The following is a 16,392-nucleotide window of genomic DNA, read 5'->3' on the forward strand; positions in this document are numbered from 1 at the left end:
GGCCTTCATGAATCTGGCTATTGATTGATCTAGTTGTACAGATAAACAATAATCTGAAACAGTCCAAAGAAACAGCGCATTTACCTCTCACATATGATGGGACGTGCGTCATGCTGTTGAGATAAAAGAGAGGAGCAGGGCTGGCGGGGAGGAGGAGCGATAGGAACACATCCATCAAGGGGACTGCTCTTCCGATGGGAGGACTCTGGGACTGAGGAGGAGGAGGATGACGAGGCAGAAGCAGCAGCAGGTTCAGAGTCCAGGCAGCTCGCTGGGCCAGAGGGAGGGGAGGTGTCAAGGCCCACAGCGCCATGTAGCAGCTCTCCAGCAGCAGCGGCCTGCTCAGCCTCAAGGGTAGGAGAGGAGGGGGGCGAAGGGCGAGACTTCTTCTTATTGGAGGACAACAGCTTCAGAAGACTTTTCTTTTCTCTCTGCAAAATGAAGACAAGCATTTTTTTTTTTTTTTACCCCTGAGGCGATGAGAAGTAATTTTCAGACGCGCAGACAGACATAATCTAATGTCTGGACCTGTTCGTTTCTCCCTACGCAAACGAAAAACTGTGGTGGGACAAATTCCAATTTTTTATTTTTGCAGGCAAGGTAGATGTGTAAAAACATGGCATCTATTTGTTAAGCAGACATTAAAAAAAAAAATATCTATCTATCTATCTATCTATCTATCTATATATATATAACAGCCCTCCTTGTTGTTCCTACTGGTGAATCGTCCCTGCATGATTAACATTTAAATAAAAATTAAGTCTCCCAGGGCATTTCAATCATCTGCTACAAATGAAGACATTCATTACTATGATGGAAAAAAACAAAACAGGTATCTATTAAAAACACAAACAGCAACAGACAATTGGAGACCATTTAAATTCTTCCAGAGTGTCTAAAAACAAATCCAACCTTGATGTCTTTATCCAGTCTGCAGGCAGGAGCTGCATTGTTAGATGTGGGATTGAGAGCGGAGTTGCTCCCAGGGTTGACAGGCACAGCGAGGACAGGTACAGGTCTCAAAGCGTCACTATCCAAAGATGCAGCGCTGACATTGGGTGGGGTCAAGGAGGCAGCTGCGCAGCCCATTGCCACCCCTACTCGAGTGCAGCCTTGTGCAGGGCTTGACCCGGGCTGCGAGCACACTGCGAGGTGTGGGAGATACGTCACGGGTGTTGCAGACTGTATTGGTGTCACTGCTGCTGTGGGCCTGTCCTGACTGTGACATGCAGCTGTAAATTCAATATATGAAAATTAAAGGTTTAAATTTGTCTTCATACAAAAGGACAAAATCCATTTTAAGCCAGTGAGTTTACCTGTCCTGACCGCGTTGCGAGCCTGATTCACGGTCATCTGGGAGGTGACGTGCAGTGAGACTTTTGGCTGTTGGCCTGTGGCTGTTTGAGCTGTGGTGACCACCGCTGCAGGCTGGGAGTTGGCAGGTGCAACGGCGGGGCATACAGTCAGCGGTTTGTTAAAATCAGGCCCTGAAACAATGGCTCCAAGGGGAGCAGAAGAAGGGCTGACGATGGTGACACCTCTGCCTGCCTGAGTGCACAGACTCAAGGGCACTTTGGGCTGAGAGCTCCCAGACGCTGTCCTGCAGAGGGAGAGAGGAAGTAAAAAGGTGTAAGACACAGTGCAGCTTTATATGATGAGATGCATCTTTAGTGTGAAGTGTGCCCGGCAGCTCTAGTGTGTGCACTAGCATCCAGAACACCAATATATTAGAGTTTCAGAAAAGATTAATCACAGCCTGGACAACTAAGATTTCAGTACATCAAATATAAGATCCTGACTTTATGATAACCAAATATTCCAGTAGAGCAGATTGTTCTCTCTGGTTTGGAGGACAGTTGTTGCCCCAAATAAGAAAGTATAAATATTTCAGGATCTTTAAAAGTGATGGTGAGGGCAGTGTCTGAAAATAACAAGACTGCGGGTACAAGCTAACATAATTAGCTAACCCACTGGGTGGCTGGGCTAAGCCTTAGACACAAGGTGAAGAGCTCAGAGTGGAGATGCTGCTCCTTTGTGTCAAAAAGGAGACCGCTCATCCTTACAAGGATGCCACCTGGATGTTTCCCTTAGGAGGTTTACGAGCTGTACCCAACCGATAGACCCAGAACTCACTGGGGATTACACAACTCTCCTGGCTGGCTTGAGAACACCTCGAGATCCCCTAGGAGGAATTGGAAAACATTGCTGGGAAAAGCGAGGTCTGGAATACCCGGCTTCGCCAGCAGTCACTGTGACCTGACTTCAGATAAGCGGAAGATTATAAATGGACAAATAAAAATGCACAGCACCATAGCTCTGTTTTTAGAAGGATCATTTCCAGATTTAAGTAGCTTACCACTACCCGATCCACCTCATAAACACTTTTCTGTCGATGATGCCTGGACAACACTTTTGATTTTAGCACCTGGAGGAGCAGCTGTACCAATCATTTTATTGACCCTGAAAGAATCTGGAAAGTTTTAAGTCTGTGTGCCTCTCTGTGGTTGTTTGGAACTGAAGTAGCATTTAGTAAATTACATTAGCCATAAGAAGGTAAAGATTTCTGGTCTTAAACTGTGACTAATAAGAGTCACGGTTATGGTTTAAATTGACCATAAACCAAAAACTTGCTAAAACCTTAAATGAGGTCTACAATTTTGTCAGACTGAAAGCTGAATGCAGGAAAACAAAAAACTCTCATGAGGAATTTATGCAGCAAAATGTATTTTTTATGGGAGTTATTCTTTGCTAAGCTGGTTCAATAACTCAGCAAAAAGCATTTGTGCAGAATAAACATCAGGTGTGGCTTTATCAATAAAACACAGCATACTTTACACTATCAGCAAACTGGAGGAATTTTTATGCTATAGCTTTGCATCATAAACAAAAGGATGTGAAAGCGAGTGCACCTGTGTGTGTGTGTATACAGTATGCTGATAAGAATAACCTGACCTGCTGACGGGGCTCATGTAGTTCCCAGGAAACACTCCAATCTTGCCCGTGTGCATGGACGTGCCCTTGAACCAGCCATCCTGACAGCGTTCCAGCACCAGAAACATCTCTCCTTTCCTCAGCTCCAGTTCATCCTCCTTTCGAGGAGTGTAGGGAAACATTGCCACATAGCTGCATGAAAAACAAACAAAGATGAGACATTTACCAGACACATAGATGGCTTTCATGGCGGACTTTCTCCCCTCTGGAATAAAAGCATGCCATTTGCTTTGCGTTCATCCCATCATCCAGTACATCTGTCATCAGCTCCTCTGGGAGCCTCCAGCAAAGACAGTGCCCTCTGACCCAGAGAAAATCTGCACTGGAGGACAAAACAATTTGTGGGTCATGTCTCTGCCGCTGCCAAAAAAAAAAACAGGCCTCAGCTGGGATGTTTTCAGTCTGATTTCAGTGTTGTCTGCGAGGGAACATAAATGGATGAGTCTGACATGCATGCAATGGCAGGAAAACAGGCATGAGTGGATCTAATTCTTATCAGGTGGTGGTTTGTCTTCAGGGAGTAATGAGGGTAAAAGGTGAAAGGGTCAAAAGTGAGGGGTCACCGAGTGGATGGACCAATGGGACCCAGGAGACTGTCACTCCCAGACTTTGACCCCTTCACCTGAGCAGAAGCTCACACTCTGCAGACTCTCAACTGACAGATGAGGGGGAGGGAGGGAGAAAGAGGGGGCTGTGTGAGAGACAGATGAGGATTTCCTCCCTCTGATCCGAGCATGTGCATTAAGGCTTTGGGCCATCAGTGCACAAACCGCTTGTGACATTTCACTGCACATTTCAGAAGACTGCATATTTTCATGTGGGACTGTTTTTATTACTCACACTGTGGGTCTTTGTCTCCCACTTTGGTCGCTTATGCTGGGGGAGGGTCTCTGTCCGGCAGCCAGCGAATATGCAGCTCCACCGACGGAGGACTGGGGGGGAGGCGGTGGGGGTGGTGGGAGAGCATCCTATAGAGGAAAGGAAAAAAAAAAAAATCACATTATTTTTCACTATGTCACTTATTTCCTCTCAGTTTGAATCAGAAAGATCAGGAAAAAAAGCAGAATGGACCACAGGAAGAAGAAAAAAACCAAACAGACTGCACGTTGCATAAGCACAGAAACCAGTTTGTTTATGAGAAACAAAGGAAGAAGAAGAATGAGAGATCATCTGTCATTTGGGTTATTCCCTCCAGCTGTCAACACCAGGGAGAGTGGTTTGGCAGCCTCCGTCGTCTCGTCCCCGACGTCCCATTGCAACGGAGGATCTCCTTTTCTGCTTGTTTGTTTGTTGCTAGGACACCGCATAGCTTGATGTTAAATCCATTGCAGTATTTAATTGGGAACATATGAAGTGAAAAGCATGTCTGTTGGCACACTTGAGAGCAACCCTCAAACCAGTCATGAGTAGATTCATCTTGACTCACTTGTTTTCCCTTGGTGAACGTCTTTAAGGTCAAAAGAGGCTCAAGCTTTTGACTGGAGGCCTTTAGGGGATTTTCTTTGTATGTCTTTTGTGCTTCTAGGATTACAGGATTAAAATATAAGTCACCAACTTCCTCTGTCACCACACAAAGCAGAAGTACAATTTTAGAAAGAAGTCAAAAATTCACAAGATTAATTTTTCATGTTTGAAAATTATAAACTTGTTATCTGATGTCTGCCTTTGTCTGCTGTCCAGCCTCCATTGCACTCTACCTTAAAATCTGTTACGATGGATGGGCAAACCAAAGGACAGCAAACACATATTTATTCAGGATATGCTCAGTTGAGCCATATGGATCACAGCTACCAGATGCTTGACAACAGGCTTCCCTTCCAGGTCCAGGAGGAAACTTTTTAGTGCTCGCCCAAGTTCTCCATCTCTTTGGTGGTATCATTGGAGCATCTAAACAAGATGCTTTCTGGCTGCTTTCCTGTGGAGATTATTGGGCATGCTCAATTTGAAGGAGGTCTAGGATAGATCTAGAATGTTTTATGTGGCTTGGGAACCCCTCAAGAGCAGGAGGAAGCAAAAAGTGTTACCCTGCTTAGCCTGCTACCAACAAAACCCAACTTCACATAAGCAAAATTGAATAGAAGGATCTGTCTTTAACAGCTTTGTTTTTCTCTTTTAAAAAAATAAATGGAAAATGACATTCTTTTACAACAGCAAAAATGGCCCCTGAAGCTTTTCAAACAGATGTTCTTGTTATCTTTCAATACATAATATTCTTTTTAGTGGAAATTTGTTCTTCTGAATAAAGATCAAACAGATTAAATTTTGGGTCTAGTGAAACTTCATCTTATTTTTTTCCTCTTCACATCGCTTTGAGCTCTTCCCAAACCCTTTTATTCTTTCTACATTCCAAAATGGTGACAAAATGTCCTTTTAACTTGCGTATATTTAGTACTTATGGCTGGCATATTTTTTAATAACAATTTAACCTGGCAGGACCAACATATATTGGCATTAACCGGTTATAATTTGTGTTCAAACTTTGGTTATGAATCCTTTTGTTTTCTCTTTGCCATGAGTCGTAGTTTTGGAGTCAGTTAATCCGGGTTTATAATTAACTTTGGAAATGAAACACAGTAAATAATCAAAAAAAAAGAGAAAACAACACATCATTATAAAATCGTAAACTGTTAAAAAAAAAAAAAAAAAAACCCAGATGAAGTCCCAGTGTGTTGGAATGATGCTGAAGAGGACTCTCCTATCCAGGAGCGAGATGAGTCTTCCCAAACCGAATGCTGGCAGTTCTGCACAGCAGAGTAATAGCTTCCATGACACACTGGGGGAGGAGAGTGGCACTCCGACAGCCCTGCGGTGTGCGTACGGGCTGTGTGTATGTGTGAGTGTCGATGTGCGTTTCGGTTCGCTGCCGACGCTTGAGCTGAGATAATTAGGTTGCCTGCAGGCTGGAGAAATCATCTGTACAAAAACATCATGTTGGGTTCCCAAGTGAAGCGGAGAGCGCAACCTTTTGTGTACACATTCCTGCTCATTCAGAAACTCCACATGCCAGAGCATACACACAGACAGACAGGAAGTGTACGTGCTGCTTTGTGTGGGCTGCAGGAACTTCTTGACATTTTTAGCTGCACTCATTCTTTTTCCCTCTACATATAGGTGTTGTTAAAAAGTTGTTTGCAAAGTGTAGAATTGTAAAAACCATTATCGGCACAGAATACAGATGAACAAAACTTTGTCTAAAAGACCCTGACATAAACGGATGTCTGGCCAATCATCGGCAACACGTTTTAACGCTTTGAGGTTTAAGTCTTCATTGATGGTAACCGCAAACCTACATTTTAATCCTACAGGTGATAGAGACGATAACTTAGACCTCGGGGGATTACTGGATCAGTTAATCCAATCTCAATAGAATAACCGGTATAATGTATGCCATTGCCAGATGATGTTATGCTGTTTTTGAAAGTCTGGAGTGACATAAGAAGTGTACTAAATGTTGGGCTTCTACCACTCTTTACAAGCCCTGCAATACAGTCCATCTAAGCTCCGGTAGGCCTGACGGTGCATTCACACTTTGACCTTGAGATCAAGGCTACCGGCCACTGAAATTTTTAGTAGATACACTTAAGTTGTGAATGTGAAAATCCTGAGTGACTTCCTTCTCCAGTTATCACCTTGAGGTCAGGGTCACTGAGATTCAAAGTCGTCCAAGATTTTTAGTAGATGCACTTATAGCATCAATTTCAAATTCCTACGTTGCTTCGTTATCTAGTTGTCATATTGACAAACTTGGGTGTCCACGTTGCCCGCCTGGCAGGTTGACAACAATGCCCTATCAGCCTTTTACAGGCTGAGGGGTAAAAAGAGGTTATGGTGGGTGGATGTCTTTCTACTAAATTAACCAACAACAAGAGAACCAATGATCATTAGACCACTTAAGTCCCCAGTAACAATCAACATTTACTTTAAAATTCATACAAATGCTGTCTTGAGCAATTTTTTTTTAAAGTCTTACCACAGGGATGGATGTGTAGCTCGTCTCTGAGGGAAATGTGAAGACGGTTGCTGTAGTAACAGGACTGCTAGGAGGCGGGGTCACAATTAGGCCAGTTGTGCAAATATGTACCTGTCAACAAAAGACAAATGTAGACCATTAAAAACACTGCAACGACTCCTCACACACAAAGAATAGAAATGAGCTCCAGCTATTCTGATTAATTACACCTACAGGATGAGGACATATGTGCATCACCGCTGATCCCAGCACAGAGTGTTTATGGCACAGATTTGGATGTCAGTACAGCTAAATAACTGTGCAACAACTGGGGTTTTTGACCCTAGATTTTAGTTAGGTTTATTGCTGTATATTTACTTCTTAGTTTGCCCTTTGTTTTGGTCATTTTGTTTTGTATTCGAGCTTCTAACTCCTGTTATCTTTTCCAGGATTTTATTCTTTCCTGTCTCAGTTCTGTTTCCTTTTGTGATTCATAAATAGATATAGTTTAAATATAATAATTATATTATATTAAATTAAAAAAAAATGTAAGAAGTTAATATAATAAGCTAAATAAGATAATTAGCTGAGCTTCAGTTTTTCATCCTGTGTTCACCGTCTCCCTTTCCGTGTTAGGTATTTAATTGTTTTATGACTTCCCATTTTATACTGGTAGTTTCTGTCACTGGGACCTCTTTTCTAGTTTCGCTTCCCCTGTCTCATCATCTTGGATTTGTTTCGGCTGTGTCTTGTAGCCCGATGTTTCCCATCTCCCTGAAACCAGTTTGCATTAGTCCTTTGTTGCATTGCACCATTTGTTCACAGTCTTTCTGCCATGAACACAACATTGGAAAACCTCCCCTGTACCCTTAATGATAAGTTTAAACACCTGAGTGTATATCAATAAACGGTTCGCTGACCACTGGAATGGTCTCCGAGTAGCTGCATTCATGACTTTGGACTGCAGCTGGTGGTTTTTCTTTTGTTGTGCAGCCTCTGTGAGGTCTGCGTAGAGCAACATGAAGCAGGTTTTCACCGCCTCCAGATTCATGTTAGAAATTCCATCTAGTTAGCAGCAGATATCCAGATCTGTTTCAGCTGTAGTCCAACACAGGAAAGAGAAGAGACTCACTGGAAAAAGTGAAAAGAGTTTATAGCGCCTGAACTTTAAAAGAAGTGAGGGGACTGTCGATAATAAGCCTTGTGACAGGACCCTACAACCCTCCACTCTCCCGTGACCTTGAAGTGGACGGATGTATTGTCAACAATCAAGATTTCTCTTGCACGCAATAATTTTGGTGCTATCCAAAAAGATTTTGGTCTTACTAATAAAAATCACCAGGAAAATGATAAAAATATACTTTTAAGCATTTTTCTTTCAGTTGAATCTCATTTACTAAATCATATGACACATTTTCTTCTTATCAAAAGGCCAAAAATAACAGGAATGGGCAAACATTTGTGTTAATTAGGGTAAGAGAGACTCACTGTAGTAACTACACACAGCTCAATTGTGCCTATTAGCATAATCACCCCCACAAGGCCAGTTTTTATTCAGGCAATAACGAGCGCTAGTAAATCTAATGCAGATGCCGTAGTTCTAACAGGCGGATTAAAAACTACAAAATTCTATAAAAACACGTCTACGGTCTATGTGTGGGAGAAAACTGACGTGAAAAATTACCCTGTGACTCGCCTGTCACATTGTGTGTAAATGACTCTCACTGAAACAGTGACGCACATGTGTGGCTTTTTATTCCAGTTATAACCACAAAGTTGGCCTCATGACCTTACAGGCCAACAAAAAAATCAGGTGACTGCACAGCAGGACATTTCATTGGACGTGTAAAGAGAGGCGGCTTTCCCAGTCAGTCATCCACATGAGTCATGATGGTGTGCTGGCAACAAGGCCATACTGTTGGACACACAATATCTCCCTGTAGCCTGTGGTCTCTCTCCATGGATGACTGCCTAAGACAGAGCCGCCTCCTAAGGTGTATTTTTCAGTAAGGAGGGCAAGAAAAATCTAACTCTGTACTCAAAAGTGGCACTGTTAGTGAAACGGCTGTCTGAAAAGAATAAATGCCAAAATACAAGGAGGGTGCACTATGTTAAATTAAATAAATACGTGTCCCTTGGGGTTTGTAGTCAAGGCTTTCAAACACGGCCTGTTTTCTTTGGCTTACCTTTGTCTATTGTTTGGGAATTGGAAGAAGAGGAGATGAGAAAAGGTAAACGGGAGACAGGAGACAAAATCTGTGCGTATAAAGCCTGGGGACTCTTTCTGTCGTGTTTTTATTAAACAAAGATCTATAAATCACACATATCATTAGCACTGTTGTCAGTAGGGGGGGGGGATCACTTTACGCAGACATATACAGGTTCTTTTATTCCTGAAATATCATGATAATGATTACTGGGATAAGGTCGTTATAAACCTGATTATGCCTTCTGCACAGACAGACGGCTTTGATGATACGTAAATCATATTTACATGAAAAGCTTTTAGTTTTAAAAAAAAGAAGAAAAAAGACAGGATGATCCTCAATATCCGCTTTACTGCAGACAAGCGCTCGCCTTGTCTCCCTCTCACAAAGCAGCACATAAACACTCACTGCAGATGAAAGATTAATGATTGAGCTTAATAGGGGGTTTTGGAACGTAGCATTTCTGAAAGTCTGCAGCAACCAGACAATGAAGTAAGTACGTTAAAAAAAGAGGAGAAGAAAACAAATACATAAAAATCAGAAAGTAACAGAAAAAATGTTTTAGCTGCAAGCTCCCCAGACAACTCCCAGAACAACAAAATCTCTCTCAAAATAATAATAAACTACAAGCCTTATATTAACCTCCAACTCTACCATATTTTGATTAATGGATTCAACTACTGCATAATTTGTAGTTCAAAATAATCCTTCCACTTGTCTTGTGCTGGGTCTTGATGAAGCCCCTCACTTCATGTTCTGTCAGAAAGAAGCCACTATAGCTATGCAGTGTCTTTAAAAATGAATATTTCTTACAGGCCTGAAAAGCAAAGCCTTAAACCTACATGAATTATCTCTGGCCAGCAGGAGGCGACTCCTCTGCCGCAAAAGCGAACTAGTTATATAAAGTCTACAGGCAAACTGGCTCCCTTATCTGTGACTTTTGTAAACACTTTCCTGATATGTTTATGTCTTCTATCATTAGTTTTATGTGATACTAAATGCAACATGGCCACAAATTTTAAAATTATGGTTCTCGTTGCTATCAACAAGCGGGACAAAGCATGGTAGTCACTGTGTGACTGACAAGTCCCTAGCCAATAAGCATGCACCGTCCCAAGGTTTCACAGATACATCTGCTTTGATACGATTTCCAAAAACTAAGAATGAGATGGGAAAACCTGCTGCTTAAGACTCAGTAGCAGTTAAATAAGCAATAGTGGATGCTAATGACTAAAATAAGAAAAGGCATAACAGGTCCCTTCCTATTATGCCGAGGAATTTAAACTACCAGTAAGTATCAGGGAATCCACCTTCCCCTAATAAAACTAACTAGATTAGTTCAGCACCATTTATAAAATTACTTGAAATGAATTCATTACAATTTAACAGCCTTTACTTCCCTTTGATAAGCAACAACTATTTGAATTCTTTTCAAATACCATTTACTTATTATTAGATGCACAAACTTTAAGAAACGGACAGCTCCAGGCCAAGTTAAACCCACAAAACATTTGTCTTGCCCAGCACCAAGTCAGAGCTCAATCACAGCCGGCTGGCAACCACAAGGCAGCTGTGAGCTGCCGTCATGTCAGGGTTGGTGTGGAAACCTTTAGGGCTAAGCTGGAGTCATTTTTGTGGATGAGTGGAGTCACGCATCCATGATTTCAAACGCTCAGATGGAGCAATGGCCTGTTTGGTATGACGGGGGGAAAGGGAAGTCGGCCTAATTGCTGACAGAAGGAGAGTGAAGCCTCTGAAAAGCAATAAATATCTTGTGGAAAAAAGAGCTGAAGCTGGTTTCTGTTTTTCCTTCTTTTTCTTTTTTTCAAGTTATGCAATTACAGACCAGGGAACAGGATATTTACAAGTCAGCTGGTTAAATGACTCATCTCAACCAGAATCATGGAGTGAAGAGGAATGTACATTTTTCAACTCTGTGTGTTTAAAGCAGACCCATTATTCTCATTCTCATTCCTAACTGCAAATTCTTATTCTTGAACTCCGTTAGAGAAGCTTTGCATGACTTATGGCTCAAAATAATCCTTGTTTATATAATGCTGGGTTTTGCTCCAGCTCTGACTATCTGAAAAATCCTGTGTGTAACATATGTTTGGGCACGTACAACCCATCTAAAAAATTTTGTATAGCATCATTCAGAGGCAACAGCACTCCCCAATGGCATCATACCTGTGAAGGTGCGCTGCAGGAGAGGCCCCCGCTGATCTCTCCGATTCGAGCTGCTGCCGTGGGGTTGCTGGAGCTGATGAGGACCGGACCGCTAATCTCCATGGAGTGGCGCTGGGGGGGAGGTGCTAGCATGGGTTTGTGCGACATGGTGAGAGAGGTGAAAGAATGTCGTTTCTTGCTGTTCTTCTTCTCCCCTACCCGGTGGGCACCATTTGTCTGAGGCCCTGAGGAGGCCCCTTCCCCGGAGTCTCCACTGGAGTCGGACGGCTTGTCCAACTCTATAAGCTGCCGAGCTGCCGAATTGAACTACAAGAGAGGAAGAGAGCCAGCAGGGTTATGAAGAGAGGAGTTGGAAGTAAGTAAAATGAAGGACTGATGGGGGAAGAAGCATTAAAATGATCACGAAAACTGTCACTCTCTATAATTAATCTTATTGTCATGGGAAGTCTCTCTTAATGTATTGACTGGAGAGGGTGAGGAAAAGAACGTGCCCAAGTTGGACATCACATTTTCAGTCCTCTGTCTCACATTTGTCTAACTTACATATGTCTACACAATTCAATTTAACTCAAATTATTCACCCATAAACACAAGAAGTGAATTTTATACCAATATAGAGATTCTGTATCAGCGTCCAAGAGCTTTGAAAACATGAATAAGCTCCAATGTCAGCACTGTCACCTTTACAGACACAAAAGAGGTTGCTGCTTGTCAAGCTTATAATTAACTAAGACAAAAAAGCTTTTATGCACTTGAAATTCTTTACAAACTTCCTAAAAACACATTTTTACATATTTGCTTTCATGCAATATTTTGTAGTCCTATCGTCTCACCTGCATCATTTATGAATAGCTGTTCAGCTTTGTGTTAAAAATGCTTTTACATTGTTATTAGTATTATAATGAATTTAGGATTCTTTTATTGGTTTTTAAATCTTTAAATGGTCTGGCACCTGCGTATCTGTCTGATTTGCTGAAGCCCTATGTCCCCACTCGTTCACTCCGGTCAGCTGAGCAGCTGTTGCTCTCAGTCCCCAAATCACGGCTGAAACTGAGAGGAGACCGAGCGTTCTCGATCGTGGCTCCTAAGCTTTGGAATAATCTTCCTCTTCACATTAGGCAATCGACATCAGTGCTGGTTTTTAAATCCGGATTGAAAACGCATTTTTATTCACTGGCTTTTGACTCAGTGGTTGACTGACTTGTATTTTATTGTTTTTGCTATGTTTATTATTTTATCGTATTTATTATTCTCATGGTATCTATTATGTTTCTATTGTTCAGCACTTTAGTCAGCCTTGTGTGTTTTTAAAGTGCTATATAAATAAACGATGATGATGATGATGATAATCTGTGTTGACTTTTTTCTCTGTCATGTTTTCCTCCGTTTTAACTTCTGTATGTTTTTGATCCTGATGTCTGCCCATCTGAATTTAGTATTCTGGTTTTGCTTTTTTGTAAAAGGACTTTGTGAAGATGCCATATAAATAAAATTAAGATAACTATTATTTTTTCTATATAAAACCAAAACAAGGTCTTAGTTAAAGCCTCGGTCACAAAGGCCTAGAGACCAGTTGGCAACTCCATGGCAACCTTTGATCGCTAGTTTAAAAAAAAAAAAAAAAAAAAAAAAGCAGATCCCCTGACCAGTTAGTGAGTAGCTGTTTGGGGCTGCTTCCTGATGAAAGCTTGTGCCAACACATTTTAAAGGGTGCAATTTTTACTTTGAAGAAGACAGTTCTCTGGTTCTGGTTTAAATTGCACTTTTAGTTTTACTATCAGTCAGGGAGTAGTTAGCCAGTATTTGCAGACAAATCGGTATATTCCATACAAACTATGACCGACCACAGCAATCAAAGTGATCAGCAATCAAAGAAATCACAAGGACTTTGGCGCAGTACCTTCTTTGTGACCAATTTTACTCAGTGACAGAAATCACCCCCCACAAACCTCTCGCCAACCAGTAGGCAAACAATAAGCATTTTTCCCCCAGTGGCTGGGGGTTACAGGGCAGGGGTCACTGAATGTCTTCCTGGCATGTGTGTCTGTGGTTTAACCAAACTAAAAATAATAAAAAGCAATAATTTTGACAATTTTTCCCTTACAAAACACACTAAAGTACACTACAATATGAAGACAGCCTCTTTACCTTTAGTCAAATTTGTCAACACAATTAGCATTAGGTTTGTGCACACATTTTTTTTGACTAATATGACTAAGGATGACTTTTAATACATTAAAATAAACTGAACTGAACAAACAAATACTAAATTATAATATTTCTGCTGTTCATGATACATCTTCTGTGCAGGGGGCTTTAGTCTGAAAGAGTTGATGGTTCAAAGCCAGCTATGAAACCACAGGCTTTTTAACCCTTTCAGGCACCATAATGTATGACTGACAGTGAGGTATAAATCAAAGAAGCAACACTAAAAAGGGTTCAGTTAATCACAGGGTGTGCTTACTTGCTGTCACAGGTTGCCCCAAGCAGCTCTGTCTACTTAGGACATAAAAGCTATGCATTACACTCAGATCCTGTGCAGGTTCATCACTGACATGTCAGCACATTAACAAATATACATGCAGGATTAAGAGCAAAGCACCAGGTGAGAGCCCTTCATCTCATTAAATTATAAGGCCAACTTTATAGATTAATTCATATGCACAACTGAAGACGCAAAAAAAGCCCCTGAGGCGATGAAAAAAAACAACTATGACCTAGATATTCACTGGTTATGCAGAGACAAAGAACATTTTAGGTCGCTGTACATTTGCTATGATTCTGCCACTGTTTATGAAACCAGAAAAACGACTGCCTAGCATCGAGGGGAGAAGACAACAAAATGTTCTATTCTGCAGTTTCAGTTGTTAAGATACAAAATGATTTATAGCCTTGGAAACACTGCATTCTGCTTCTGCAAAACCCCCACTCAGTGTAGAAAAATATGAGTATAAAAGGACAGAAAACATACAACAGCAATAAAAAAAAAAATGCCAAAACAAAAACAAAAAAACAACTGTCACAGCTTTGAAAAACTTGCACAGACTAACCTCAAGATTCTTCCGCAATCTAATTGATGGACACCATGTCTCCACCAAATGCATTTAAATCTATAATGTTTCTATAATAATTTATATAGATTATTTTGGTGAGTTGCCCAGTTTTGGAGATATACTGACTACAGAGGTGCATGATTTCTAATTAAACCACAAAACGTGACTTGAGGCGGTCAAATTTCAAAAAACAAAAAATGTCAGCAGCTGTAGACATCATCATCCAATTATCCAAAAATGTGAACAGTTTCATTTAGGAAACTTTTGTTTTTTGCTTCCTATGGTTTACATCTGCTATCAAAAGAAGGTTGAAGAGGGCTAACATACCAGCTCAGCCCAGTAGGTATAACTAATCCAAAATGTACCAATGAAACATCTTGAACACTTAACACAACCACCAGCCTGAACATCTGACACAAAGCAGGATGGATCCACGATTTCCATTTCGTATTATATATTTGGGAAACTGATCATTCTCTGCAAACTCTACAGAACCCAGTGTGTGGAAATCCCAGCTGCACATAATAAAGTGGTCAATGAGTGCATATTTAAGAGGAGGCAGACATTTGCAGAGCGAGTCGCACCTATTTGATCTTCACGTGAACAGTTTCTTCGAGTGAAAATGAAATGATCTTTCAAGGGCAAAGATTTGCTTAATTCAGTCTAAATTATTCCTAAAGCTTTTACACGAGACTGTCAGTGAGACCGCGACTGTCTAAATCTTCAAAGACGTTTTTAATGGTTCAATGAAACATAAGCATTTCAAAAGGATGCGGAGTATCATACATATTTTGTGAGATATATAAGGAAGGTGTTCAAAGGAACTGATCTTAGTGAGACACCTGCTCCTGGAGCGATTGGTGACACTGTAGAGTCCCGTTACGTCGTCTTACCTCAACATACGAGATGGGGAAAATTCCAATTTTATCTCCCAGCATTCCCTCGGCCCAGTTTTCATCTACTCTGCGGATCACAGTCAGGATATCGTCCTGAAATTCCAGACAGACAGGAAAACACTCATTAAGGATACTGCTAACTAAGAGAGTTTCTCATCCTTGAGGAACAAACACTGAACAGACATAATGAGGTGGGTGCAAAGTTTTATTAAACGGTACATGCCCACGAGTAAAAACACAGGGGTCATTGTGTTTGGAAAAATACTTAGTAAGCTTGTTTAGGTTTTTGCTCATGTGGCACAAACTGATGAAAGAATAAACAGCAGACCATGACCCAACAGCTGGACAGACATAACTGCTTAATTATTGTAGTTAAGACGTTCCTAATTACAGCTGTTCATCAAGAAGTCTGGCTGAAAATCTAAACCATTTCTCTGGGCGTCAACAACCCTGACATTCCAACATACACACAAAACCTGAGTAAATGAAAGCTTAGAAGAAAGAGTGTCACTGTAATGAGAGGTATTTTTGTTTTACTACACTGACCATGTGGCAGAAGTGTGGGTTTGCAGTGCTGCTGCGCCTCACCTTTGAGAAGGGCAGACAGTCCTTGTCAGCCTCTTTATCTTTGAGCTCAAAGTCATAGAGAGCTTTGCACTGAGGTGGCGGCTGTGGCAGCGGCTTAATAACTTGGACAAAGTTGGTGGGGAAAAAGCCGTGGACTCCACCCATCTCACCGTGGTACCAGTTCTCATCCACTTGTCGACGCAGGATGATAATGTCACCCTTGCTGAATTTGAGGTCTCCTTGTTCCTTGCCATCGTAGTTGTAGAGCGCCTTGGCACACGGGAGCTGGGGTACGCCCTGAAAACCGAGGGGGAGAGAAAAGATTGAAAAACTTAGTTGTGGACAGCTGCATATAAAGCTCAATCATTTTGTGCCTGAAGCATGTGTAGGAGAAACTACAACACACTTATATGATGCAAAGATGCAGAGTGACAGGGTTTTCATGAGTCAATATCAATATGAAAGCAAACAGCCAACAAACACAAGTCAGTGTACTGATGACAATGGCCAATTTCTCAGGACTTCCACAGCAGCCAGCAGAT

General features: G+C 41.4%; 1 protein-coding gene across 1 annotated transcript in view; it reads right to left on the reverse strand.

Annotated features, from left to right (window-relative positions):
• Nucleotides 1-16,392, reverse strand: part of sh3rf1 (SH3 domain containing ring finger 1) — a 49,884-nt gene that overhangs the window by 4,194 nt on the left and 29,298 nt on the right. The window contains exons 3-11 of the mRNA XM_085264563.1: nt 15,872-16,147; nt 15,281-15,376; nt 11,335-11,640; nt 6,962-7,072; nt 3,832-3,959; nt 2,953-3,123; nt 1,317-1,600; nt 913-1,232; nt 85-431 (exon numbers count right to left, since the gene is read on the reverse strand). Coding sequence (XP_085120689.1) covers nt 85-431; nt 913-1,232; nt 1,317-1,600; nt 2,953-3,123; nt 3,832-3,959; nt 6,962-7,072; nt 11,335-11,640; nt 15,281-15,376; nt 15,872-16,147 — 2,039 coding nt within the window. The remainder of the gene's footprint in view (nt 1-84; nt 432-912; nt 1,233-1,316; nt 1,601-2,952; nt 3,124-3,831; nt 3,960-6,961; nt 7,073-11,334; nt 11,641-15,280; nt 15,377-15,871; nt 16,148-16,392) is intronic.

Source organism: Mchenga conophoros, linkage group LG23, assembly GCF_057382185.1.
Source record: "Mchenga conophoros isolate Kocher_MC1m ecotype Shallow Benthic linkage group LG23, M_conophoros_male_GT1.1, whole genome shotgun sequence".
NCBI classification, from domain to species: Eukaryota; Metazoa; Chordata; class Actinopteri; order Cichliformes; family Cichlidae; genus Mchenga; species Mchenga conophoros.